Source organism: Halichoerus grypus, chromosome 11 (genome assembly GCF_964656455.1).
Source record: "Halichoerus grypus chromosome 11, mHalGry1.hap1.1, whole genome shotgun sequence".
NCBI lineage: Eukaryota > Metazoa > Chordata > Mammalia > Carnivora > Phocidae > Halichoerus > Halichoerus grypus.
In genome coordinates, this window is record NC_135722.1 from 51852641 (window position 1) to 51879230 (window position 26590).

Consider the following 26590-nt stretch of genomic DNA (forward strand, 5'->3'; position numbering starts at 1 on the left):
GCCTCCCTGTGGAGCCCAAGCAGGGGCAGACATGGAGAGGCTGTTCCCAGTGCTGGCCACACACACCCCTGCTCCAGGCACCACAGAACCGAAAAGTCACCCCCCACCCCAGGTCACTCTGCACGGCCCAGCCACTGTGATCTTTTTGATTTTTTTTTTAAAGTAAGCTCTATGCCCAGCATGGGGCTTGAACTCATGACCCCGATCCCCACTCTGAGATCAAGAGTCACATACCAACTGAGCCAGAGTGCCCCCAGAGTGATTTCCTTAAAATGCAAATCCCCTTATTTCAAATCCCTGCTTTAGAGCCCCCAGTGGCTCCCCAGAATTAGATCTAAATTCCTTACCTGCTTCTCCTGCAATCTCATCTCAGAATTTCCCCCAACCCCAATCCTGCTCAGCCATACTCTCCTCCCTCTTCTAATCAGCCAACTCATTCCTGCCTCAGGGCCTTTGCACTCACAGTTCTTTCTGCCTGGACTGTCTTCCCCCATCTCCCCAAGGCTGGCTCCTTCCTCACATTTAGGTCTCAGCTGACAGGTCATCTCCTCAGACAGGGCTTCCTGACAAACACATTCTCTGCCTAGCACTTTATTACCTGATATTTCTATTGGTTTGTATATGTATTTTCTGCCTCTCCCCACTAGAATGTAAGCTGCCTGATGGCAGGAACCTTGAGTGTCTGCTTTAGGGTGTAGCCTCTGTGCCTAGAACAAAGTCTGGCATGCAGTGAGCACTTAGTAAATCTCTGTGGAATGAGAGGCCAGGGCAAGTTGGGGCTGGAGAGAATGCAGCCTTACCTCAGCTACAGGTCTGAAGGAGCCCTGGGGTAGGGAGCACGCTGGGGCACTAGGAGCACCTAGCACCACCTAGTTTTGGCTTCAGCCTCACCCCCTCTGCAGCCTCCTATGGAGCACCTCATCCACACCAGTCACCCGCACCCCTCTGTGAGCTGACAACTTTCTAAATCAAGTCATTTCTTTCCTGAATGCAGACCTCACAGCCCCAGGCCTCCTGGACGTTTGCCCTAGCTCAGCACCTCCCCAGAACTATCCCCTGCCCCAGATCCCCATCTCAAGCTGCCCAAAGCTGCCACCTGGGCATCACCAGCTCCCCTGAGAGCCAAATCCCTAACACCTCACGGTGTCTGGCACAGCACAGACCCCCAATAAATGCCAGGTGGAGAGATGAATGCATCTTGGACTCCAGCCTCTGTCTTTCTCACCCTCCTCATCTGATCTGTCACGGCGACTTTGACACCACAGATCCTATACATCCCTCGAGTTCTCTGCATCACTTCCCCAGACCAGGCCTTAGCCTGTTCCTCTCTCTCATGGAGCCATTAACAGCCTCCCCACTGGCCTCCAGTCTCAGATTCCACCCACCAGCCAGGGTCTGAGGCATGAATCTGACCATGGCCCTCCCACTGCCTCCCATCTCCTCCAGATGAAACATCAGCTCCTCCCACTGCATGCAGAGCCCTGCTAGCCCCGCCTGTCTCGCTTCCCTCCACTCCTCTGATGTGACGGGGAGGGGGTGGTGCTGGACCCCAACTGGCCTGGGCTCAAATCCAGACTTACTTGCCGGGCCACCTGCAATGAACCATTTCCCCTCTCTGGGCCTCAGTGTCCTACCCACGGCGTGTGCAGTCAAATCCCTGCCTTGCAATTTCAGGACTGCAAGCTCATCACAGTAAGAAAGGCCTGGAGCACAGATGCAACTTCATCGACAAGGATCTGACTACCGTCTTGGCTTCGGCCCCTCCGGCCAGACAGGCCACCTGCCATCCCGACACACCAGCCCTGTCGTGCCTCAGCCTGGTGCCCCAGCCCCACACACCTGCACAGCGCTTGCAGATGACGACACAGAGGTTGATGGAGGCCCAGTCAGGCTGGGCAGCTCCGCAGTCGGCACAGAACCTGTTGGGGGCCACGGCCCAGATGCGCTCGGCCACCTCCGAGGTAGACAGGGCCTCAGCAATGGCTCCCTGCATGGCCTCCAGCCACTGCTCCTTCTCTAGCTCCGATTCGGCCGAGAAGCTAGGGACACAGGAGTGGGGGGTGGGGGCTGGTGGGAGAGGGCTCAGAGAGATTTGCGGGCAGCATGAAGAGGCACAGCATGAAGTGGGAGGAGCAAGGAGTTGAGCACTCATAACCGGAAGAGGGAGGCATCCTGGGTCTGTGAGGAAGGTGGGCATGGACAGAAGCAAGGGTACCATGAACCTAAGAGACACGTGGGGGCTGGGGGAGCCCAGGCAGGCACTGCCCCACCCAGGAAATAGAAGAGGCTGCTGGGAAGAAATGATGCCTGAGCTAAGACTTGACAGATGAGAAGGGCTTAGCCAGGAGAAGAGGTGGAAAGTCATTCGACAGAGGGAATAGCATGTGCAAAGGGGCAGAATGGTACATGGGGCATTCTGGGGCCTGCAGCCAAGACGGGCAGACTGGCAGAGAGGAGGCCGGGAGACATATACGCACAAGCCTGTGCTGGGCAGAGGAGGTCAAAGTGCACCCAGAGGTCAACAGAGAAGCAGTGGAGGGTTTCAGTGGGGCGGAGGAGAGGGTAAAGAGATGTCTTCTCTGGTTCTTTCTTTCCCTGCCACCACCACCCCACCTATGTGTGCAGTCAAGATTCGGCTACCCCCATAACTCACTACCATGGCCAAAAAAGGTGTCACTGCTAGAGATATGACAGGCATTAATGCTGCCTGACCAGAGGTGCTGAAGACCGTGCTCATCCAAGAAGGCCTCACACGTGGAATCTGCAGGCTGCCAAGGCCTTAGCTAAGCACTACGCCTGTCTTCGTGCTCTTACATCCGGTGGGCTCGGCCTACATATGTCAGGCTGATGGAGGCCCTTGATGCTGAACACCAAATCAACCTAATTAAAGTTGATGACAACAAGAAACTCGGTGAATAGGCAGGCCTCTGTAAAACCGACAGTCAAGGAAAACACTGGAAAGTGGTTGGTCGCAGTTGTGTGGTAGTTAAGGATGATGGCAAAGAATCTCAGGCCAAGGATGTCATCCAAGATTACTTCAAAGGCAAGAAATAAGCAAATAAAAACTTGGCTTTCAACAAAAAGAAAAGACAAGACCCCATTGGCAGTCACAGACAGGCAGCCAACGCGTGAGGCGGTGCCGCCACTGGGCCAGAGACCTCCCTGGCCTGGGACAAAATGGGGAGGGACCGAGGGGAGGGGCCAAACGGAGGTGAGAGAGCCATGGAGGCAAGGCAGGGGTTGTGCCGGGCATGCATGGGGCTGCGTGGGAGAGGCAGGCTTCCCCATGGGTGGAGACAGGGGCCTGGGAGGTCCAGGGAGTCGAGGAGGAAGTCACAGGGGGACATACATCCACAAAACTGTTGGACATGCAGGTCTGGAGCTCAGGACAAAGTCCCTGCGGAAGACAGAGATCTAAGCTAAGGACAAAGGACAGGACAGCGGAGGTGCGACGGTGCTAGTGTTGACAGATGGTTACCACGCCCTGAGTCAGGTAACAGCTTTACCAAGACTGCCATGGTCTTACTCACAGAGGAAGAGAACTGAGGCACAGAGAGGTCAAGCGATGTGCCCGGGTCACACAGTGACTCAGTGGTGGACCCAGGATGTTATGGACTGAACTGTGTCCCCCAGTGTGACTGCATCTGGAGACAGGGCCTTTAGAGAAGTAATTAAGGTTAAATAATGTCATAAGAGTAGGACTCTAATCTGACAAGACTGGTTTCTTTATAAAAAGAGGAAAGGACACCAGATAGCTCACTGTCTGTCTACCTGCACACAGAGGAAAAGCCGTGTGAGAACACAGTGAGGAGGTGGCCATCTACAAGCCAGGAAGAGGGGCCTCACCAGAAACTAACCCTGATGGCTCCTTGACCTTGGACTTCCAGACTCTAGAACTGTGAGAAAATAAACTTCCATTGTTGAAGCCCCCCCTGCCCCATCTGTGCTACACTGTCATGCACGGCAGCCAAGCTGACTAATACACATGACGTGACCTTGGGCTTGGCCCAGTGCCCCAGAGGTGGCAGCTGATGGCCTAGGAGCGAGCGAGGGGAAGGGGGGATGGTGATGGCCAGAGGGGGGTGGGGTAAAAGGGAGACTTCTTAGAAGGGAAGGGTCAGAGCAGGTTAGTGAGTGAAGGTAAAGGATGGGGGGGGGGGCTGGGAAGGGAGGGGAGAAATCCATTCTAGAAGAAGGGGCAGCTTCCCACATAAGCAAGAAGAAAATCCTGGCAGAGAGAGATGATGCAGGTAAGCGAGGGGAGACAGGCTTACCTGAAGATGCGGTAGGGGGTGGTGAGGTCGAAGCTGCGCCGGTCTGCTTCCTTCACGTTGCCTACACTCATGTCAATGAAGGTGATGCCAATGCCCAGGTGGTACTCCTGGCAGGTAGGGGGGAGGGGGTGAGGGCAAGGCAGGGGGCAGGGCTGAGGGACCAGGTGGGCAGGGGGCAGGGCTGAGGGACCGGGTGGGCACAGGGCAGGGGGAACGCTGAGGGACCAGGTGGGCAGGGGGCAGGGCTGAGGGACTGGGTGGGCACAGGGCAGGGGTAACGCTGAGGGACCAGGTGGGCAGGGGGCAGGGCTGAGGGACCAGGGTGGGCAGGGGGCAGGGCTGAGGGACCAGGTAGGCACGGGGCAGGGGGAAGACTGAGGGACCAGGTGGGCAGGGTGCATGCTGAGGGACCGGGTGGGCACAGGGCAGGGGGAACGGTGAGGGACCGGGTGGGCAGGGGGCAGAGAAGAGGTTTAGCAAACTGGCTGACCCCTTCGCACCTCCAGATTCTTGTACAGCTGGACTTTGTCCCCAGCCACAGCCACATACAGTTTATTCTTGAAACCGCGTAGTTCCAGGCTGCCAGCATGGTCAGGCAGCTCTGAGCCCCGGACACCCAAAGGGTAAGTGCTAGACAGCCGGGCCCGGGCTCCCTGCTCGGCCACTGCCTGCTGCAGGGCCCGCACCCACTCCTTCCGCTCCGCTGCAGGCAAAGGGGGCAGAGTCAGTCTGAGGTCAGCCTGGCGGCCCTCCAGGCTCCTCAGGCAACACCTCTGCCAGCAAGTCCACCCAGACTGGCCCACCTATCTCCGACGATCTGAGTTCTCTGACTTGGACAAGCTACACTGAGCAAGCCACTTCGCCTATCTGAGCCTATTCCCCTGTAAACAGAAATATAATGGTTCTGAGGACTCAGTGGGTATCTCAAGCACAGAGCCAGTCTGAGAGTGCCCCTCACTCTCCCCTACCTCGTAGAGGATGGACTCCTCTCTGGGTTTGATGTGGGGGGAGCAGAGGTGCCTCGGTTCTCCCCCCACCCAAACTTATCTCCACCCCCCCAACCCCCCCAACCCCCACTTATCAGGCCAAACTGCCAGTCTTCTCCCTGCCCTCCACCTCACCATCACTCTCTGCCCGGAAGGCAAAGGTTCGGTTGTTCGTGATCACTTCAAACTTCTGGTCCCCAATGGCAGCCACGCGGGAGATGCAGGCCACAGAGATAAAGCGCTTAGAGTAGGCATCCTGGGGAAGAGAAGGAAGCTGTACTGTGGGGGGTGGGGCACCCAGAGGCCCAGCCCCTCCTTGGCTCCCTCAACCTCAGCTGAAACCAAAGTTAACTACAGCTCCGTCTCCCACAGGTGGTCAGGGACAGCCCCTACACTGACCCTGACCACAGCCCACAGCTGGCCGACCGGCCAGAAGACACGGCTCAAGGAGTCAGACTGGAGCTCTGGTGAGGACTCGTCTGGGGAGGGACTCCACCTACGTCCAGTGTCAAGGGTCGGCCCAGGGCCAGGTTGGAGCAGGGGTCCTGTCAGGGACGAACAGGGGCCTCACCTTGTTACTGTCAAAGTATCGCAGGTGATCGGCATCCAGTCTTACCCATCGCTTCTGATAGATATAAGATCTGGAGAAGCAGAGACAGAGGGACAACAGAGCAAAGGATTGGGGATTAGAGGGGAGGCTCCAAGATTACCCCAGCCCCCTCTGGCAGTCACATACAAAATTAGGAATAGCCAAGTTCAAGGGAGGAAGGAACCCAATGGTCACTGAAAAGATGTATTTTTATCTACAGCAAGAATGACTGAAGTCAGACTCAAAGTAGGCCTTCCCAATTTTAAGGGTAATAAAACATACATCTGGTGGGGATGATCCACTTACAGTCTGCCTGCAGAGAGACCTGTTCAAATAACCTTAGCCCCTCTGGTTTTCAGATCTGGTATGACCAGTATCCTAGAGCACTCCCATCTCCATGCAGAGAACCAGCAGAACCTAACAGGCCTCACTCACCCCTGCGGTGGGTTCTTGTCCAGCCAGCCGGCCTTGATGACCGGTGTGATGGGGGTGGGGTCCCCAGGGAGCCCGTCCATGGGGGGTGGTGGGAGCTCGGGGATCAGGAGGCTGCTGGGCAGGGATGAGCTCAGGCTGCTGGCGTGCCATCCACCACTGGGGAAAGAGGAGAGGGAATGAGGGAGCCCAGGAAGGGGGCTCCCCCAGGGGAGGGGCTGAAGAGGTGGAGTGGCCGGGCTGTGCTTGGGAAAGGAGGGTGGCTGGGTGGGACAACCACTGGGGAAGAGTAGACACTTACTTGGGGATGCCCTCATAGGCATGGTCATCCTCATCTTCATCTCCTTGGTCGTCGTCCCCAGACAGTTCCTCCCCCTCGCTCAGCAGACTGGCCACACGCACAGCCCGTGGGAAGTGGCTCACTGGGAGCTCCTCCTGGCACCCCCCCATCACACCGGTCAGACCCACTCAGCATCATGCTTCCCTTCGAGCCCCAGATCACACCCACCCGGGGTGCCACGTCCCCGTGGTCCACTCCATCCAGGACCCACACAACTCAGCCCTTTCCCTACTGTTTTCACACCCTCTCCCTGCCGGCAGACCACACAGGGACCCAGGGAGACAGCATCAAAGACAGAAAGATGAAGGGATAGTGAAAAGTACTCAGGCATGGAGAGTTAAGACACCCGTGGAACCGAGGAACACAGAAAGTGAAAGAGATAGAGGGAGACTCTCCAAGGGAGAAGTGCTCAAAACCCCAGGGGAGAGAGGAGGCCATACACAGCCATCCAGATGTGGCGGGAGGCTGGAGCTGGGGCCACAAGCAAGCGCCCGCAGACCCCTGGCCCAGAGCTCAGGTGCTATGCTCCATCCTCAAGCCCTGCATGGCCAGACGACAAGGGGGAAGGAATCTCTCCCAGGAACTGACAGCCCTTTCTCTCTCTGGTGGTCCCCAGGGTTTGCAACGCAGCTGGGCAGCCCACCCTCCTCTCTGACGGACAGCCCAAACCCTAATCACCACCTGGCCCACCTTCTTGGTCATCAGGCCGGCTGGGGCTCCTGGCCCCTCCTCTGGAACCTCATCGTAGTCAGAGTCATCTGAGGAGAGAGAGGGGTGGGGGGAGACTCAGAAGCAAGGAACCTAGCCTCCCCTCCTGGGCACCCTGGCCTGGCTTCACATAAGACACCCTCAGCCAAAAAGAAACCCTCATTCCAGCCTGGCTTTCAGAAATAGGCACAGGGGACAGCAAATGCTATTTATACTCTCAGGGCTTCATAGGACAGTACTAGGGGTGGCCAAAGGAGAGGAGGTCTGAATAGGTGGCAAGTTTGGGGGTCAGAGGCAGGGGCTGTCTAAAAAGCCTAAAAAAGTAACAAGAATCAAGAATCAAGAAAAATGGACAATCCAAGGAAAAGCAAACCATCAACAACCATGGAAAATATTCCTAGACTTTAAACCAGGAGCCACTCAGAAAGTTTGCTACGTGCACTTAACAGTCAGTAGGTCAGATAGGTGGGTGGGTGCCGTCTCCATTGTGAGGATGAAGAGAATCATGCTCACCTGTCCAGGGCCACACTGTGTTGGTGGCAGAACCCAACAGAAAGTTCGATCCTTGCATCCTTGCAGACTCTGGAGGGGCCCTGATTCCATGCTACGCACTGGGAACCCCATGCCTGGCTACGCACTCACCGAACTCGGGGAGCAGGCGAAGAGGTTTCGGGGGGATCTCCGGGGGGCTGGGAGGTGGAGACGGGGGCTGTGGAGGCACCCGGGGGAGGGTGGCTGGGGGCTCCTCAGGCTCTGGCTGGGGAGGGGAGGACAGCGGTGGTGACAGTAACTCCTCTTCCTTGGAGGGAAGGCTGGGAAGAGACCAAAAGTTGGGCACCAGGGGGTTAGCTCCAGGTGGCTGAGTCACTGGGCTGGCTCACTATGTGACAGAGCCAGGACTCTAACCCACTAAGCCCCCAGCTCACCTGAGCTGCAGCAAAGCTCATTCATTCCACAAACTCAGACAGGAGCCCCCCCTCACCTCACTCCCCTGCCCCCAAACCTCCAAGCTCCTCAAGCTTAAAGGAAGCAGGCCCCTTCTTTGGCCATAAGCTGGCCCTGCATTGCTGTGACCGGGTCACCTATCCCCAAAGCTCTAGCTTTCAGTCACATGTACCCATAGGGTCTCCAATCTAGAAGAGCCAGAAGGGGTTAGGGGGTAGTCTGCATCCTAGCCTGGGGAGTCAGATTAGACTGGAGGAGGTGATGCTTGACCTGAGCTTTTAAGGATAAGAAGGTATTTGTTGGCGAGTGGATGGGTCAGGATCAAAATGGGCATCCAGGCCAAGGGCACAGACCAGAGCCTTGCTAACCAAGTCCTAAGGCCCTGAGTTGTGGGTCTCTGGCTCAAGACCACCTTCTCTCTAGCCCCAGACATGGATGTTCACCACCCCCTGGGTGCCCTCAGACCCCTCAAACTCACCTGATCCCACCATACCCCTCTATTTTTTTAAAATTCCGATACAATTACCATACAGTGTTATATTAGTTTCATGTGTACAATATGATGATTCGCCAATTCTACACATTTCTCAAGGCTCATCATGCTAAGTGTACTCCATTTCCCCTTCACCTCTTCCCCCCATCCCCCTGCTGCCCTCCCCTCTGGTAACCACCAATTTGCTCTCCCTATTTAAGTGCTGGCTTTTTGTCTTTTTTGTTATCTTTTTGTTTCTTAAATTCCACATATGAGTGAAATCATATGGTATTTGTCTTTCTCTGACTGACTGATTTCACTTAGCATCACAGCCTCTAGGTCCATCCATGTTGTTGCACATGGCACGGTCTCATTCTTTTTTATGGCTGAATAATATTTTATACGTGTGTATACACACACACACACACATATAAATATATATCTCCCCCATCTTCTTTATCCATTCATCTATCAAGGGACACTTAGGTTGCTTCCATATCTTGGCTATTGTAAACAATTCTCCAATAAACAGGGCTGCATATACTTTTTTGAATTAGTGTTTTCATTTCCTTTGGGTAAATACCCAGCAGTGGAATTACTGGATTATAGGGTAGTTCTATTTTTATTTTTTTGAGGAACCTCCATGCTGTTTTCCACAGTGGCTGCAAAAACTTGCATTCTCATCAACAGTGCACAAGGGTTCCTTCTTCTACACATCCTTGCTAACACTTTTTGCCCACCACACTCCTCTTGCACACCAGCCCCTCATCTCTGCTATCACCATCCCGCCCCCCCCCACCAAAACCCTTCCCCAACTCCAAGGCCAGGTTCAGGGCCCCCTGGGCTCCCACAGCCACAGTGCTCCGTGTATCTGTCTCTGCAGAGATCACACTGCTCCCTACAGGCTGAGTGTCTCCTGGCTTTGGCATCGGATAGGAGTTTGAACCCTGCCTCAGTCTTGGTTCCTATGTGTCCAAGGGAAAGCACTTAGCCTCTCTGAGCCTCAGTTTCCTCTTCTGCAGAGCGGGGACTACATCACCGATCTGACGGGGTGTTTGGAGAATTAACCAAGACCAGGCATGTTGTGTGCCCACACAGCTTGAACAAGGCACCTAAGCCCCAGAAGCCTGGCCCCACCCACTGTCTCAGCCAGCGTCTGGCAGGGGCCAAGGAGGAACACCAGAGTGGGTGAGCAACTTGTCTCACTGGTTATTTTCAGCCTGGTTATTGCCTCAGTGTTCCTGGCAGTGATTGGCAATGTGTGTCTACCGCAAAAGCAAGCAAGGGCTGGGGCATGATCATGCCAGGCCTTTGTTCCTGCTCTTGCCTCCTCCAGGAGCCCCTTCTTCCTAGGCTCTGACTAGAGAACATCCTCTTGTCCTTTAACTCCAAACTTAAGTTCTGCTTCTCTGAAAGTCTTTCCTGACCCCTCTTTCACACTCCCCCAGACCCTGCCCATCTTCCCCTCTGTTACAAGCTTTCAACAAATTATTCCAATTAACATTTTTTAAGTAGCTCTGTCCTTTGTGCCAGGCATCCTGCTAGCATCTAAGCCAAGACCTGAACCCTGACCCCACAGGAGAACCACACTCCTAGGACACACGGCTACTTCCATATCACCCTGCCCTCTCATCGTCTCCTCTCCGTGTGTGGGGAAAGAATGTGACCTGCAGTTAGCTTCCTCACGCTGTTCCCCTAGAAACGGGCTGCAGGGGGTAGGTCAGCCATTCTCCTTAGCAACACTGCCTCGGACAAAAGTGGCCTGAGTAAGGCACAGTGCCTAGACTAGAAACTGCAGGTGGGCTCTCCACCTGCGGGAGAAGCTGGAGCTTCGGGCTTCCCTGAGGGTGCGGGCTTGTAAATGGCCACATCCCGTGTAGGAACCTGAAACCACACCTGTGGGGTCGTTAGAGGACATACTGGACCCTTGAGTCAAGATGTTTCTTTCTAAGCCAGGGTGGCTCTCACGCCTACCTGCCATGAGTCTCAGTTCCCTACCCCTGAGCGGTCTCCTGGGCGGCCACAGAGAATGGCCGCCGGAGAGCTGGGTGAACTCTGCACTGGCTGCGACCAGGACCCCGCAGCAGAAGAAGAGCTTCCCTGACCCTGGTGGCCGCCCTTCCCTCCCTAAATGCCAGGTGGGCCTATGGTACTCGCGAGAGCCTCAATGTCTAGCTGGACCTACTGTACCAGCTATCTCCCCTCCCTGACCCTGAGTCTCTTTGGGCCAGGGGCAGCTTCAGGCTTGATTCTTTACCCCCACAGCCCAGCGCAGGAAGTGGCCGAGTCAGCATGCTGAGTGGGCTCTCAGGCCGAGAGCATGCTGAGTGGGCCGGTGAGTGGGCAGCCGAATGGGTGGGTGGGTGGGTGGATGACAGCACAAGTAAATGGCTGGCTGGCTGGATGGGTGGGGGGGAGACAGATGGGTAGGTGGACAGGTTGGCCATCACGATGGAGAAAAAAGCGAATGAAAGGGTGAGGAAGACCTAGAGACTGAGTAAATACCCACAGGTCCAAGGGTGTGACCCCAGCTGGTCAGCTGCAATGTCCTTGGAGACTTCTTGATAGGCAGAGCAGTCTATCACACACGGCCTCCCAGACCCCAAGCAGAAGGGGCCCCCCGCAAGCCTGGCCTGTGACCAGCTAAGAGTGGAACTCCAGGCTGCGAGGCCAGGGCCTGTCAGACTAACCCAGAGGAGGTGGGGACAGGCTCTGCCCCTCCAATGCCGAGCAGTGCCGAGTGCTCCCCTGACCTCCCCCAGGAATGAGGGCCAGCGCTGAGGGGAAGATGGTGGCAACAGAGCATCCTCGGAGCCAACGAAGGAACAGTCCTCCCATCCGTGGACCCCAGCTGCCCCCCATCACTGTCCTGTCTGTGAGGGATCTGCCCATCTGAGGCCCATCTCCCCGGCCTCTGGGTTCCCTGAGGCAGGGGCCGCACCTACCTTCTTTGCTATTGCGTACCCAGCACCCAGCAGGGATGAATAAATAAATGAAGACCTGGATTAATTAATTCTTATTAGTATTCTGTATGTGTATATATTCCCAGTTGTCTTCTAAGTGCTTTACACTGACTATTAGCCCCACTTCACAGATGAGGAAACTGAGGCACAGAGACACACAAAGTAAGTCGTCCTGGATCCCACAGCTGGGATTTGCACCCCGGCACCACAGTCTGCAAACTCAACCACAGGGTCGAATGAGGCCGCAGCCAGGCTCTGAGAGCTTCTCTGAGGCCTGCCTCCTTACACTGGCCACCCAGCTCAGGATGCAGGCAGCTCCGGAGTTGCCATCCAAGAGGGAACACGATCACAGCTCTGATGGCCATTGTGACCACGGCAAGAAGGGAAAGAGGAACGGTGCACACGGCCCCTCTTCCAGCACAGTCTTTGCAGGCAAATGACTATGTGCTAAGCAAGTGGAAGCAAGGGGACCCCCCCCCCCCGCCCCATGGACCTCCAGGCCTCTTTCTAGCCGCCTCTTCCAGGAACCTTCCTGCCTAGCACAGGGGACAGGGCCATGCTGAGTCAGGGCCAGGCCAGGAAAGGAGAAGTGGTATCCGGAGGGCACAGTATAGTGGGAAAACCCCAGGGGAAGGGACAGTGCCCGCAGAGTGCCCCCACCCGAGCTGGAGTCCTGGCCTTAGGGCTACAGGCCCTAAGAGCCACCTCAGTTCCAATCTCTACCTGCGGCCCAGCTGGGACGTTTCCCACTGACCTCTGACCCACTAGGCCAGAGGACTGGCCCCAACCCTCAGCCCTAAACATGAGCACGTGCTCAGTGGTCTCCCCCTCCAAACCTTGGCTTACATTGCTTGCTTGCTCCTCACTACCCTCTCCCTACCATCTCAGCCCATGGAAAGCCCACATGTACCTAAGAACACAGCTCAGTAGGCCTCCACCTGCCCACCACCCCGGCTCCCCTGCTCCTTCAGCCCGTTTCTCCTCTATCCAAGTGACATGTGGACATGTCTGCTCCCCCCCACTATGCCCAAAGCAAGACGGGGCCACTCCTGGACAGGGGCACAGGCTGATTCACCTCAGCCTGGAACCTCAGCCTGAGAAGGTTTGTTTCATTGAACTGGGGCAAATACACACAGCGGACTTTCAACGTGGGGGCTGGGGGACATGTGAGGGGACATGGGTAAGAATAGGGTGACCATATAATTAACCGTATTAAAAAAAAATCATATAAACCAGAACATTTCTGACAGTTTAAAGAGGCACTATTAGTGTACAAACAGGTATAAACAGGGCCTGACCTGGGCAAAATGAGATGGCTGGTCAGTCTCGCTAAGAGACGGAGCTTTAGAGGCAGGCTGAGCTGGCTCAACCCACTCAAATCCCAGCTTGACTCTACGTCAGTTTTTGACCTCACAGAGCAGGTCACTTTACTTCTGAGCCTCAGTTTCCTCTCTGATCTGCTTCCAGGCTTACTGACAATTCAGTAAGGAAAGCCATTCCCACGGGTCAGGGTCATCAGCACAACTTCTCCACCCTGGCTGCGATGAAAGAGGATGGGCCAAGAACCTGCTTCCTGGCCTCTTCCCCCAGGGAGGCCCCTGGCTCTCCCTTCCTATCTTTCTGTCTATATCAATCTCTGGCCAAAGGAACCAGGCTTCACCATAAGGACAGATGGGCCAGCAGAGCAAGGCAGTCTAAATACCTCAGGCTGGCCTTGAACTCATCCCCTACTCACATTCCAGCCATGCCTGCTTGAGCTGTACCCCATAAATGCGTACTTCCAGGCATTTGCATATGTGGCTCCCTCCATCTGGAACACCTTTCCCTGTCCACATTCTACATCCTCCCCCTCCACTCTGTGCCTCCTCTCAGGCTCCAGGCTGGGCTGGGGCCTCCTTGGGGCTCCTCCAGCCTCCACACTTCTGATCACTCAGTATAGTTGCGTCTATCAATGTTTGCTTCACTGAACTGACCTCAAAGAACAAAGGACCCAGGCCCACACCGTGTCTTGGATTCATGACTTTCCCCCTAAAGTGTCACACAGGCCTTGGAGGGACCCAGCCGAATCTCAATCCCTGGGCTCTCACCAGCAGGGCCGAGAGGTGGGATGAGGCCCAATGATCTGGCCACATCTATCTCCTACCCTGACCTCACCTTCCCACGGGGGCAAACCTTCCCAGCTGTCCACTTCCTCATTTGTGCCCTGGCTACCCAGGGCTCAGACCTTAGTCCTGTGCTTCTTGCTTCCTCCGGAGCTGCCCCTGCCCTTCCTTCTCCATCATGAGACCCAAAGGTCAACCCCTCCAGCACTCCCCTGCCTCTGTTCTGTTAGTTCTGCCCAGGTCACAGCATGGAAAGCCCTTCCTGGCTTCCCCTTGCTTAGATGTAGCCCGTAGCATGCCCCTCAGCCTGATCTCTCTCCATGCCATGACATCACCCAACACAGAGGGGGCTTCGGAGAGCGCGTGTTGGTGACTGAATGACCAGCACCCCACTCGCATCCTGATCACTGGAGACGGGCCACAACCCCCTCATCCCTCCATAGAGCAGCGCCCAATTAACCTGGCATCCACCCTCACAACCGAGGCTCATTCAGCTCTTAGCACTTCTCCTTGAACAACAGCTACCACTTACTAAGTCCCCACTATGTGTTAAGCATTCTTCTGGGAGGCTTTTTCATTTAATCCCCACAATGATCTAGATCATCAGCTCCACTGTGCTCAGGACATGCATTCAGGAAAGTCCACTCAACTGCTCCTTCCTCTAAGCTCACACAGCCTGTTGGGCCCTCCATGGCATGTCTACCACCAGGCCTACACTGAGCTTTCCCCCAGGCAAGCTGTGCTGTCATGGGCAGGAGGAGGCAGAGGCCCAGCTCGCCCATGGCAGCTCTTCATGCTTCCCGGGTCTGGCCTGTGCTGGTCCCTGAGGGTTATGGAGCAAGGAAGTTCATCCCTGAGGGAGCCCATGACCGTATGGACCTCATCCCCCACATCCTGAGTGCCCAGCTGTCCTGGAAGGAGGAGAAGGTGCAGGTAGGTGTCTGCTGAGCCCTGTGGAAAGATGAGCCAAGGGCACAGGGCAGGGCTGGATGCACAGACAGGACCTAGTGAGAGGCATCTCTATGTCCCTAGTGACCCAAGCACAGGGTTGTTGAGTTCATGAGGGGTCCACAGCAACTTGGGGGAGGGATGGCCAGCCCAGCCGCCCAACATCATAAGCACCCATCCCTCTACTGCCCTGGGGAAGTGGGGGAGGAACCACACCAACTAACTGCCAGCCCTCAGTAGGTCTCCCTATTACCCTGGACTCGGTGGGAGGGCAAAGGGGTTCAGGTAGGAGCTGCCCAGAGCCACAACACCCTCATCTGGACACCGAGAGAAGCCAGAACTGAGATCAGCACCAGCTCCCTGAAGGGGAGACACCCACAGAGGCCACAGAGGCAGTTTCTCAGGCACCATGGGCTCCCAGTGGGCCCAGGAGACAGGCTTATGGGAAGATGGAGGCCTGAAAGGCCCAGGGCAGAGGAAAGGAAAAGAGAAGGGGAGAAAAGGAAAGGGCAAGAGAAAAACAAGATGTGGAGAAAGTGAAAGAAAGAGAAAATTCTGAGAGCAAGAAAAGGAGAGGCGGAGGGAGGACCACAGAAAACCCTGCCCAGAGGGGCCAGACAGACCCTCGGAAGGAGCCTCCCTCCTCGCCCTCCGCTGACAGCCCAGCCCAAAGCCGCCCCTCGCTCACCCTCAGACGTCCACCAGGTCCTGGGCCGGAGGACTCCCACAGCTCCGCCCGACACTGCTGTGTGCCTGACCAGGCAGCCTGTCTGAGCAGGGCTGGTCTGGCAGACAGCCAGGCCCCTGTTCCCTGGGTGTGTCTGAGGCCGTGTCGGGGTCCAGGTACCGCTCTGCGTGGCTGTGATCTCTTGTCTGAGCGTATGTTTCTGTTTAAAACTGGATCTGTCCAGGAGTGAGTGAGTGTGAGTGCGTGTGAGTGTGTGTGTGTGTGTACATCCAGCTCTGGCTCCCCTTGGCTTCCTGCTCTCCTCCTCCCCCACCCCCTGCCGCCCTGGCCAATACACACACTTCCTGAAAACACTGAGAAAGAGAAAAGTCACCCAGAATCCCCTGGGGCAGACGCTTCCTCCCCGCCCCCAGCCTGCCCCCCCAACCCCAAACTGGAATGGGACAAGCCACCCCAGTGCTGTCTAGCAGGGCCTTACAGAGTAGATCCTCAGGAAGCCCTGGCCTTGGCTGGCCCCTCTCCACCCCCACAAGGAGGCCCAGAGAGGCTGGGAAAGAGGCCCTTCGAAGGGAACAAGTTCTGCCCCAGCAACAAGTGACCAGCCTTCAGGAAGACCAGGGATTGGCTGGGCTGCAGGGCAGTCAGGGGCACAGGTGCGAGGCCTTGCTGGCAGCTGCCTGCTCTGGGCAAACGCTCCCTCTTTGGAGGTATCTCCAGGCGTCTGGGTAGGGTATCAGAGGAGGAAACTGAGACCCAGAGCAATCTGAGAGGGGCTCTGTGGAGTGACCCTGGAACCCTGGATCAGAAAAGACCCCTCTGCCACTTAGAGAAGCAGGCTCAGAGGGTTCACATCTATGATGCTTGAAGCTGAGTAGACTGGGCCCCAGGCTAGGCGGCAGGGTCTGAACACTGGCTTCCACTCTGCTGGGCTGTGTGACTCTGGTCAAGTTTCTCCGCATCTCTGGACTCATCAAGTTCCCTATCACAGGCTTAAATAATGGCGGGAGTGTAGACCCTTGGAGGGGTGAAGTGGGGTTCCTTCCAGGCCTGGCCAGGCTGCATGTGAGCTTGGTTCTGAGAGGCCTGACCCGGGTGGGGCAGGGAGGTGGCAAGCCTATCCCTGCTCATTTCCTGCCTGCCTCCTCGAAGGCCTCTGCCTTCCTAAGACATCTGGGCTGATACAGGTTGCCTGGTGGGAAGGGATGTGGGATGGTGAGCTCGGGGCCCTTTAACCCTATTGTCTAATGTGCAGTGTGTGCTGAGGATGCTCTGGGTGCAGAGCCCGCATGGGTAGCACGCATGTCATCGCTGGGGACTACAGAAACTCAGGCAGTCTTAGTCTATTCGCGCACACAACGAATACGTTCGGAGGGCTCTTGAGGCACCCGGCCTGGTTGCAGATATTGGGGATTCAGCAGTAAACAAAACCCACAAGAATCCTGGCCCTCACGGAGCCAACACTAGTGGGCTTGGCAGCACACGGACACACACTGGCTCACACCCAGCAGTGCACAAATAATACACATGCCAATTCACCACCCACAGCACATGGGTGTCACAAGTGGACTCACGCTGTTGGAGGTCCCACTGTGCCAGTACGCACGGGCACATATAAATGTGCACATGGGCCCTGATGAACTCACACGCGCACACACCACCACAAACAAGTAACCACTGAAACCGCATAAATCCCCACTCACGTGGACATGAGGACCACATGTGGCTTCCCTGAAAACCTGTGCAGAAACACACCACTACCTTGGCGGCTTGCACAAACATGCACACCTATGGGTGCACACCTACACACTGGCCAGGCATGCCCGCCCATGGAGTCACTATCTCAAGAATACGCACATGCACACACAGCAGATAATCCCGAATTCCACTGGGGAGGCTGGTGATGGGCTGGAGCCAGGCAGAAGTGCTCACTCGGTCACCCCATGAACTGGTATAAGAGGTCCTGAGATTGAGAGTGTGAGACACCTATCACTCAAGGGTGCAAGCAAGGACCCAAAGGCCATATCAGGAAGAAGGGACTCCTACAAAGGGGACAGGAGAAGGCCAGGTTGAATAGCCTTCTGCTGTGCACCATGGAGCCTGGGGCCCAGAGGAAGGGGCTGTGAGGGAGAGCCATCCCGCTCTCCTCCCCACCCAGCCTCCAGCTGTCACACATACATGAAGCTCCATCTGCAGTGAGCTTTTCTGCCACTGGGCTTTAAAGATTTAGTATACCCTAGAAGTCAGGGTGCAGATGTCCTGCGCCTGCAGATGTCCACTGTTCCAAATATCAAAGACCCTGGCCAGGACAAGGAAGCCAGGCTTGGCAGCTCACCTCCCATCACACTCTGCCCTAAGAAATAGCCCCAAATTGTGAAGAATAATTGTCTACAAATTCTCTCAGCATGGAATGAATTTTGGGTCCTCTAGCTACAACGGGCCAGACTCCTGAGCATGGAAGCCTGGCCTTCCCCACAGGTCAGCTAAGTGACTAAGTTTAGGCTGAGGCTCTGACGGTGGGGGCTGGTTCTCTGGGGCATAGACAGGACCCTTGCTCTACCCAACAAGTCTCCTGAACGCAGATGTTAGTACCAGGAGGGCCATGGAGGGCCAACGAGGGCACCTGATAGAGAAACAGGCCCAGAGGGGCAACCGCTCATGAGTCACACAGCCAGCTGGGCCTGCCCCAGGTATTCTGCCTCCGAAACAGGAATCCAGGCCTCTACTCCCTCAATGGGAGGTTTGCGTCCTCAGCCTTTGTGAGCTTCTAATGGACAGGGCCCTGCCTCCTGTCCTTGTTCACCTACTCCCATCCCTAGAGACAGATGGACAAACAGACACAGACACACATAGACACACAGACACACATACATATGATCTCTCTCTCTCCCTCAGCCCCTCTCCATGATGATGGAATGAAAGGAAATAGAAATGGACAGGGGTGTCTGGGTGGCTCAGTCATTAAGCTTCTGCCTCCGGCTCAGGTCATGATCCCGGGGTCCTGGGATGAAGCCCCACATCATTGGGCTCCCTGCTCGGTGGGGAGCCTATTTCTCCCTTTCCCTCTGCCCCTCCCCCACCCTGCTCTTACCCTGCCCCCCATTCATACCCCTCCTGCTCGTGCCCCCCCTCCATGTTCTCTCAGGCATGCTCTCTCTCTCAAATAAATAAATAAAATCTTTAAAAATAAAATAAAATTTTAAAAAAAGAAACGGCTCATGCATGTAAAAGGATGGCCACTAGAGGGCACAAGGGCTCCAGGAAACTCCAATCTAAGCTGTGAGCCAGGCTTAGGGGTACCTAGTACCATCCCCCTTGTGTGAACCCAGGAAAGGCAAAACCCTTTTCATGCTTCCACCAATCAAACCTCAAAACACCACAGTCCTGGTTTGGCCTTCAAGGCCCCCTTACTATTAATGCCCCTCTCTGGGTGGGGAAAACCTCCCAGACCCTCCCCACAGGGGCTCCCTGAGCACGCACTTGGCATGGATCCAGTTTGTGCTCCTCTCCCTTTTCTGAGCCTCAGTTTCTCTACTTGAAAACAGGACACAAATCCCCCAAAAGACTTGAGCAGGAATCAAACAAGATCGTGTAAGTGAAGCACCCAGCACAGTGCTCAAGAGTAGGGACCAGGAGACCCCTCTCTACACATCCTTTCCTCCTCCGAGAAGGCTTCCCATATTAGGCTGACTTGGTCCAAGTACTGCAATAATCTCCATTACACCCTGAACACATATCCAGCACCAGCTGGGGATGCTCCCTCCCAGCTGGGCACCCCAGCAAATGGCAGGAAGGGAGGGCATATGTGAAGGAGGTTAAAATGGACCATCCACAGAAGTAGGAGGAAACTCAAGGAAACAGGAGTACGGGGAGCCAGGAGAGGGGAAAACAATTCTGAGGAGGAGGGACAGTGAGTAGGTTGCGGCCTGAGAAGTGTCCCCAGGACTTGGGGCCATGCGGCAGGGGCAGTGTGGAGGGGACGACAGGAGCACAAGTACCAGGCCCTGGGCAGTTCCCACTCTCCGGACGGCTGTTTCCTAGACTATTTCCTCCACACGCTACCTACTGACTTGAAACGTACTCCCATCTCCCAGCGTCTCATACTTACCAGGCCCCAAATGGAACTCCAGATTTCCTCCCTGGCTACACTTCTGTCCCTGGACCCCAGATCAGGGATGGCACCACTATCCATCCAAGATGGAAACATGGACACTGCGCAGCTCCCCGTGCCCTCTCTGCTTATGCCTGGCCATCCCCAAGGCCCGTCCATTCCAGGGCCAACTTCTCACCCCAATCTGCCTACTTCTCTCCAGCCTTGTTAGCACAGCCCGAGTAGGGGCCTCTCCTGGGGGGAGCCTGGACCCTGTCACTAGTCACCCAGCCTCCTCCTCCACCAACCTCACCAGCCCCCAGAGTCATCTTTTTAGTATTCAGCTTTTATCGGATTATTCTGCTTGAAACCTTCCTGGCTTCCCACCTGGCCTTCACAGAATATCCCACCAGTGCCATCCACAAGCCTCACCCACCCTCACCCAACAGTTTAGGTCCAGTCTGCTCAGAGTGCCCCCGGACGGTGCCTCCCACCTCTGAGCTTTACACAGGCCGAGGGAGCCTTTCTTACCCCACTGCCAAAGGCCACAAACGCCCCCTCCACTTTCTAGGATCCTCTACCCGTGTTCCTCCCACCATGGATGGCATCCACTCACCTCACCAGCAGGCGGGGTGGCCCAGTGCGGGGGGGCACAGGCGGAACACTTAACTCTGCCAAATGCCGCTTGGCGGGCAGCGGGGGCAGCACAGGGTCCGGGGCTGCTGCGGATGGGGCGGAGAAGCAGGCGGGCGGCAGGCAGCTCCTCCGCGGGGGGATGGGGGGGGCAGTGGGTAGCCCCGCCTCCTCTCCAGCCGTGGGCAGCGGCTCCGGTGGCGCCGCAGGCGGCGCGGCAGGCGCGGGCAGCGAGCGGAAGACATGACGCTTCATGGGCACAGGCCGCGCGGTGGGGCGGGGTGCCGGGGTCGGGGGCGTGTGAGCGCGCAGTAGGCCGGCCAGGATGCGGCGGCGGTGACCAGGCAGCAGCATGCCCATGTCCTGCAGGCGGGCATCACTGAGGCCCTGGCACTCTGTGGCCCACACCAGTCCATGCTGCTCGAAGAGCCCGGCGTACTGCTCCAGGTGCAGCGCTCGCAGCCACTCAGCCACAGAGAGCGCTGCATCCCCGGCCTCTGCCATGGTTCCTGCTAGCAGAGGCCAGCCAGCAGGGCCCTGTCCGGACCTGGAATAGACAGATGGGCACAGGTGAGAGGCAAAGCTGCCCGGCCACAGTTAGCAACTGTCTGTGGCTCTCCCATGCCATGCGGTCAAGCTCTGTCCTTGAGCTTCTCCCCTGTGCCAGGCAAGGCCAGATACTGCCAGGTCCCTGAACACATAGGCTTTTGTCTCTGCCTGAAACCTGCCACCCCCACCCCCGTGGCCTCCTAGCATCCAGCTCACACCTGCTCTAGGAAGCCCTCCAGTACCTCCAGAGTTGGTACCACCCCTAAGCCCCATCCACAGCCGGGGCCGCTGCTGCAAGGCTGGCCAATGGCTGCATCTACTGCCCTCTGCAAGACCCGGGCAAGGGCCCAGTTCCTTCTGAGGCACCAGTTCCCAGCTGATGGCCAAGACCAGGGGCTTAGCCAGTACGGGTGGGCCTGCTGGTCCCCTTGCAGGCCCCGTGTAGGGGTTTGAGCTTCACCCCACCTCCATGCCCCTGGAGGAAGCAGAATGCTCTAGGAGTTAAATGAAGCCAGCATCACACAGCCTCTGGGGTCCTGGCCCTGTGAATGAGTCACCCCTCCCACCACCAAGGGGGTTAATGTATCGGAAAGGCTATCCACTCATTTGTTCATTGGAGAGAGCCTGGCACTGGGCGACAGGGACTCAGGTCCCATCCCTGCACTCCAGAGCTCCCGGCCTGGCAAGAGTCAAGAGACTGATGACACAGAGAGAAGGTGATTAGCAAATCAAAAGAGCAAAGTCACCAGATCATCTCCACAGATACCAAAGAAGCAAATGATAAAACACAATATCCAGTGTACTTAACAAAAATCTTACTAAAATAGAAACAGACTGATACTTCCTTAAACTAAAAATCAGCACCTTGCTTCATGAGAAAACAATGGAAAAATTTTCATCTAAGTCAGGAATGAAACAAGGATATCCACTCCATGATGGTGATTATTATTAATCATGGAATTAAAAATTAAAGAATTTAGCAAGTAAGCTGGATTCGAAACTGACAGAACAGAATCAGTATTTATAGGCAGTAACCAGGTAGAAACCAGGATGAAGAGCCTCATTTACTATAGCATTACAAAACCTAAAACACCAAGAAGAAATATAATAAGAATTGCACGAGATCTATAGGAAGAAGCAAAAAGAAGGGACCTGGACAAATGGAAAGACATGGTATGCTCCTGGGTGAAGGCATCAGGAAGACAGTAATTCTAAGTTAATTTATAAATATGCACAATCCTACTAAATACACACACAATTTTGGGGAAGGGGGAAAGGGAGCTAGACAAGCAGATTTGAAAATTCATGTGGAAAAGTAAACAAGCAGGAAGAGCCAGGAAAATTCTGGAAGCAGGGCATGGGGGAAAAGAAGGGTAAAGAGAACCAGCCTCATCACATATTAAAACATATAAGCCATTGTAATTAAAATAGTACATGTTACCAGCACCTGAACAGATGAATCAAACAAAACAGAAAGTTCAAAAATAGATCCAAATACATATCATAATTTAGTGTCCAATAAAAGTAACATCTCAAACTAGTAGAGAAAAGATGTATTATTAAATTGTTGGGACAGCCGTGGAACAATCTAGAAACAAAGTTAGACCCCCTACCTCACACCTTACAACAGTATAAATTATAGGTGGATCAAAGATTTCATTATAAAAAATAAAACCATGAAAGGGTTTAAAATATCATCTCAGAGAGGCAAAATCCTTTTGGAAATGATACAAACCCAGGAAGATAAAGAGTAAAATATTCAACTATAGGGGCACCTGGGTGGCTCAGTCATTAGGCATCTGCCTTCTGCTCAGGTCATGATCCCAGGGTCCTGGGATTGAGCCCCACATTGGGCTCCCTGCTCTGCAGGAAGCCTGCTTCTCCCTCTCCCACTCCCCCTGCTTGTGTTCCCTCTTTCGCTGTGTCTCTCTCTGTCAAATAAATAAATAAAATCTTTAAAAATATATATTCAACTATATAAAAATCAAACATTCCTGCATGATGAAAATGCACCAGAAACAAAGCCAAGAGATAAACGACAAATCAGAGGACATCTGTCTCTCATATCCCAGACACAGAACTGATTTTCCTAAACACTGAAAAGCACCTAGAAAGAAGAAACAGGTCAATGACCTAACAGAAAAAGGGGAAAAAATATGCAGAGAGAAATTCACAGAAAGGAAAATATAAATGGTTCTTAAGCATATGAAAACGAACTTAACCTCCTCACACTAAGCAGTTACGGTGACTGGGATGAGGCATTCCCATGCCCGGCTAGTGGGAGTGCCTCTGGGGAGGACAATTAATGCCACAATAGTATGAAAACCCCAAGTCCTTCTACCCTTTGATCCAGCCACCCCTAGGCACTTATCCTGCAGTCTTCCAAGGTGACTGGCAACATCGATGTGTACAATAACAAAAGATTGGAAATAACCAAAATACCCATCAAACAGGGAACAGTTAACTAAATTATAGTGCAGTCATACAGTAGACTACTGAGCAGCCTTAAAAAAAAAAGAGGAAACTTGGGGCGCCTGGGTGGCTCAGTGGGTTAAGCATCTGAGTCTTGGTCTCAGCTCAGGTCTTGATCTCAGGGTCGTGAGTTCAAGCCTTGTGGTGGGCTCCACGCTGGGTGTGGAGCCTACTTAAAAAGAAAAAAAAATGAGGAAACTCGTTACATGTTGATATGGGATGACCTCCCAGATAATGTTGTTAAATGGCTAAAGAAAGGTGCAGAACAGTATATAGAACATTCTGCCTTTTATGTAGAAAAAAACAAAACCAGAGAGGATAGACCAGTCTGTGGTGATGGTAAATGCATAAAATATCTCTGAAAAGCTACATCAGACAGAGAAAGGTGACGTTGCCTCTAAGGAGGAAAATGGAAGGCTGAGGGGGGATGGGAAGGAGCAGACATAGAGCCAGACTTCAAGGGGTCTGACGCTGACACATGTTCAATTCCCTCTTTAAGAAAAAGATATCAGGGGCGCCTGGGTAGTTCAGTCGTTAAGCGTCTGCCTTCGGCTTGGGTCATGGTCCCAGGGTCATGGGATCCAGCCCCACATCGGGCTCCCTGCTCGGCCAGTAGCCTGCTTCTCCCTCTCCCACTCCCCCTGCTGGTGTTCCCTCTCTCGCTCTGTCTCTCTCTGTCAAATAAATAAATAAAATCTTTAAAAAAAAAAAAGAAAAAGTTATCAGAGGGGCGCCTGGGTGCCTCAGTCTGTTAGGCATCCAGCTCTTAATTTCGGCTCAGGTCACGATCTCAGAGTGGTGAGATGGAGCCCTTCATCGGGCTCTGCACTGGGTGTGGAGCCCTGCTTGAGATTCTCTCTCTCCCTCTCCCTCTGTCCCTCCCCCACCTCCCTCTTGTAAAAAAAATAAAAGATATCAGAATATCTTTATCATTTTACAATATACACAAATATCAAATCATTATGTTGTACATCTGAAAATACAATGTTGTATGTCAATCATACCTCAGTTTTAAAAAAAAAAATTCAATTGGAAAAACAGTATCTTAACTTTTGTAAAAATTTCCCAAACCACATGCACACAGTACCCAGGCCCCTTTCCGGGCCTTGGAGGAAGCCTGAAGGTCAGGCTCCATCAGCTTCCCTGGAAACCCACCTCCAGTGGGAGGGAGACTTTTCACTCTACATCTTTATCAATTACCTACATTTCGAACTATGTGAGTTCTTTAAAAAGGCTGCTGAGGGCCCAAAGGAAGACACAAACAGAAACACATTGGATGTTCTTGGGTAAACCAGCTTTCAACATTATGAAGACATCAGTTCTTCCCGGGTTAAGCTATAACCAGCACAAAGCACAATCCCCCCCAAAATTACCATTAGGCAAATTCTAAAATTCATATAAAGTGATATTAAGGATTTGTTGTTAGGTGGAATAATAAGATGCCAGAGCAGTGTTTTGTTACATAAACATCTAGGTTAAATAAAAAATGTACATATATGTCCGCATGCATATACATATACATATACGCACGCACACACACATCCATGGACCACCCCCAGATGGGTATACAAGAAACCGCCTGCCTTGGGGGAGAAGAACAGGAAGCTGTGAGGACAAGGAGGGAGGGTTACCTTTCACTATACCTTTCTGTACCTTAAACTTTTCTATCACTTTCCAAAAAAGAAGTACAATTTAAAAGAGAATGTGATCCACAACCCCCACCCTGCCGCTGGTCCCTGCCCTATCCCACCCCTTCAAAGCCCTCCTGGGAGGCTCTTTAGCCTCACCCTCTCCCCTGTCTCTCTGCCTATTTTCAAAATGAAAACTGGGACCTCAGGTCTGGCCTCCAAGAAGCCTCCCGCACTTCAAAGCTGGGGCTCAGCCGACCACACCTAACCCAGCTCCCCGCCCCCCACCTCCTGACTCACCTGCTGGGCTGCCCAGGACACTGGGGACTATTCCAGAGGCAGCAGCTACTCTGAATGGCTCCTCATCTTGGTCCAAGGTGGAACCTGCAAGGACAGCAGCAGAAGAGAAAGTCTATGAGCCACTTTGAGCAGCTGGATGCCAGGAGGAGGAGGAGGAGGGAGGAAGGAAAAAGGGGAAGGGAGAAGGGGAAGGGGGGAGAGAGGGAAGGAAGCAAGAGATGGGGAAGATGGTAGGGGAAGAAGGAAGGGATCAGGGAGCCTAATGGAAGCCGCATGGGGCAGTGGAGGTTAGGCCAGAGGAAGGCCTTCCCGCGGGAGGGAAGAGGCAGACATGCCCCCCCAGAGGTAATGGCCACACAGGTGGCGAAGAGGAGTCAGGACTTCCCATGCTCTGGCCTCCCCAGGACGGGTGGCTGGGCTGTGCAGACGCAGGCTTCGGTGGGAACTGTGGGGCCTGGCCCGCCCCCAGGGAGGACTGAACAGGGGGCAGATGCAGTTCCCACTACAAGGCAGACCATGTCAATGAGAGGTGGGGGATGCGGTGGAGGCCCGGGGAAACAGGACACTCTCCACTGAGGCTGGAAGCCATGGGATGGGGTGAGCGCAGAGGAGGCAACTGAGGCATGGGTACGAGACCCCAGAGGCCCTGCTCCTAAACGTGTGTGGGGGCCAAAGGAGGGTGTTTCCAGGCAGGAGAAGGAACAGGCCATCCCCGAGGGCCATCCCCAAGGGCAGCACCAGCAAGCTCAGATGGCCTGGGCTCTGTGTGAGGAGGGTGGGGGGTCGATGAGCACGTGGGGGCCACAGCATGTTTCCTGCCACCAGGGCGGGGTCAACAGAAAACTGCAAGGCTCTGCGTGATGGCTTCAGGGGGCCACTTGTGAACATTTGAATTTACTAACTAGGTATTTATCTTAAGTAGACTCCACAGCTACTTCTTAGGACGGGGCTAAAGTAGGTATATGTTTCACAAGCATTTTTTTTTAAGATTTTATTTATTTGGGAGAGAGAGCGCACAAGCAGGTAGAGGGGCTGAGGCAGAGGGAAAAGCAGACTCCTCACTGAGCAGGGATCCCCATGCAGACTTGATCCCAGGACCCTGGGATCATGACCTGAGCTGAAGGCAGACACTTAACCCACTGAGCCACCCAGGAGCCCCTTAAAAGTATTTTAAAAATAAATTCTAGGTAATTAGTACTTTAGAAAGAATTGGCAAAGAACGGCAGTACTACTCAAATGACAATTTTTTTTTTAAATAAAAGACATCCTAAATAGTCCTTATTATACACCAGGCACGTAAGCATTTTTTATTAACTTACTGAATCCTCACAGCAACCCTATGAGGTACACAGCTCATAGTACAAGATGAAGAAACTGAGACACAGAGAAGTTAAGTAATTTGCCCAAAGTCACACAGCTCGGAAGGGGCAGCTTGAATATAGTCTTAGATCTACTTTGTCTAATACGGTAACCA

General features: G+C 54.2%; 1 protein-coding gene and 1 pseudogene across 7 annotated transcripts in view; one reads left to right on the plus strand and one right to left on the minus strand.

Annotated features, from left to right (window-relative positions):
- ARAP1 (ArfGAP with RhoGAP domain, ankyrin repeat and PH domain 1) overlaps nucleotides 1-26590 on the minus strand; it is a 61471-nt gene that overhangs the window by 19534 nt on the left and 15347 nt on the right. For 6 of the 7 annotated variants that reach the window (XR_004925694.2, XR_004925695.2, XM_036119453.2 and 3 more), the window contains 11 exons: nucleotides 25117-25200; nucleotides 20151-20714; nucleotides 7972-8141; nucleotides 7312-7379; nucleotides 6583-6716; nucleotides 6285-6440; nucleotides 5832-5901; nucleotides 5396-5516; nucleotides 4775-4977; nucleotides 4275-4381; nucleotides 1840-2039 (listed from right to left, as the gene is read on the minus strand). Coding sequence is in view for 5 of the 7 variants with exons in the window: in XM_036119453.2 (XP_035975346.1) it covers nucleotides 1840-2039; nucleotides 4275-4381; nucleotides 4775-4977; nucleotides 5396-5516; nucleotides 5832-5901; nucleotides 6285-6440; nucleotides 6583-6716; nucleotides 7312-7379; nucleotides 7972-8141; nucleotides 20151-20671 (1750 nt within the window). In the remaining 2 variants the exon portion in view is untranslated. Of the gene's footprint in view, nucleotides 1-1839; nucleotides 2040-4274; nucleotides 4382-4774; nucleotides 4978-5395; nucleotides 5517-5831; nucleotides 5902-6284; nucleotides 6441-6582; nucleotides 6717-7311; nucleotides 7380-7971; nucleotides 8142-15447; nucleotides 15754-20150; nucleotides 20715-25116; nucleotides 25201-26590 lie in introns of those variants that run through there. The other variant, XM_036119458.2, reaches the window with a different exon arrangement.
- LOC118552796 (small ribosomal subunit protein eS12 pseudogene) lies at nucleotides 2658-3070 on the plus strand (annotated as a pseudogene).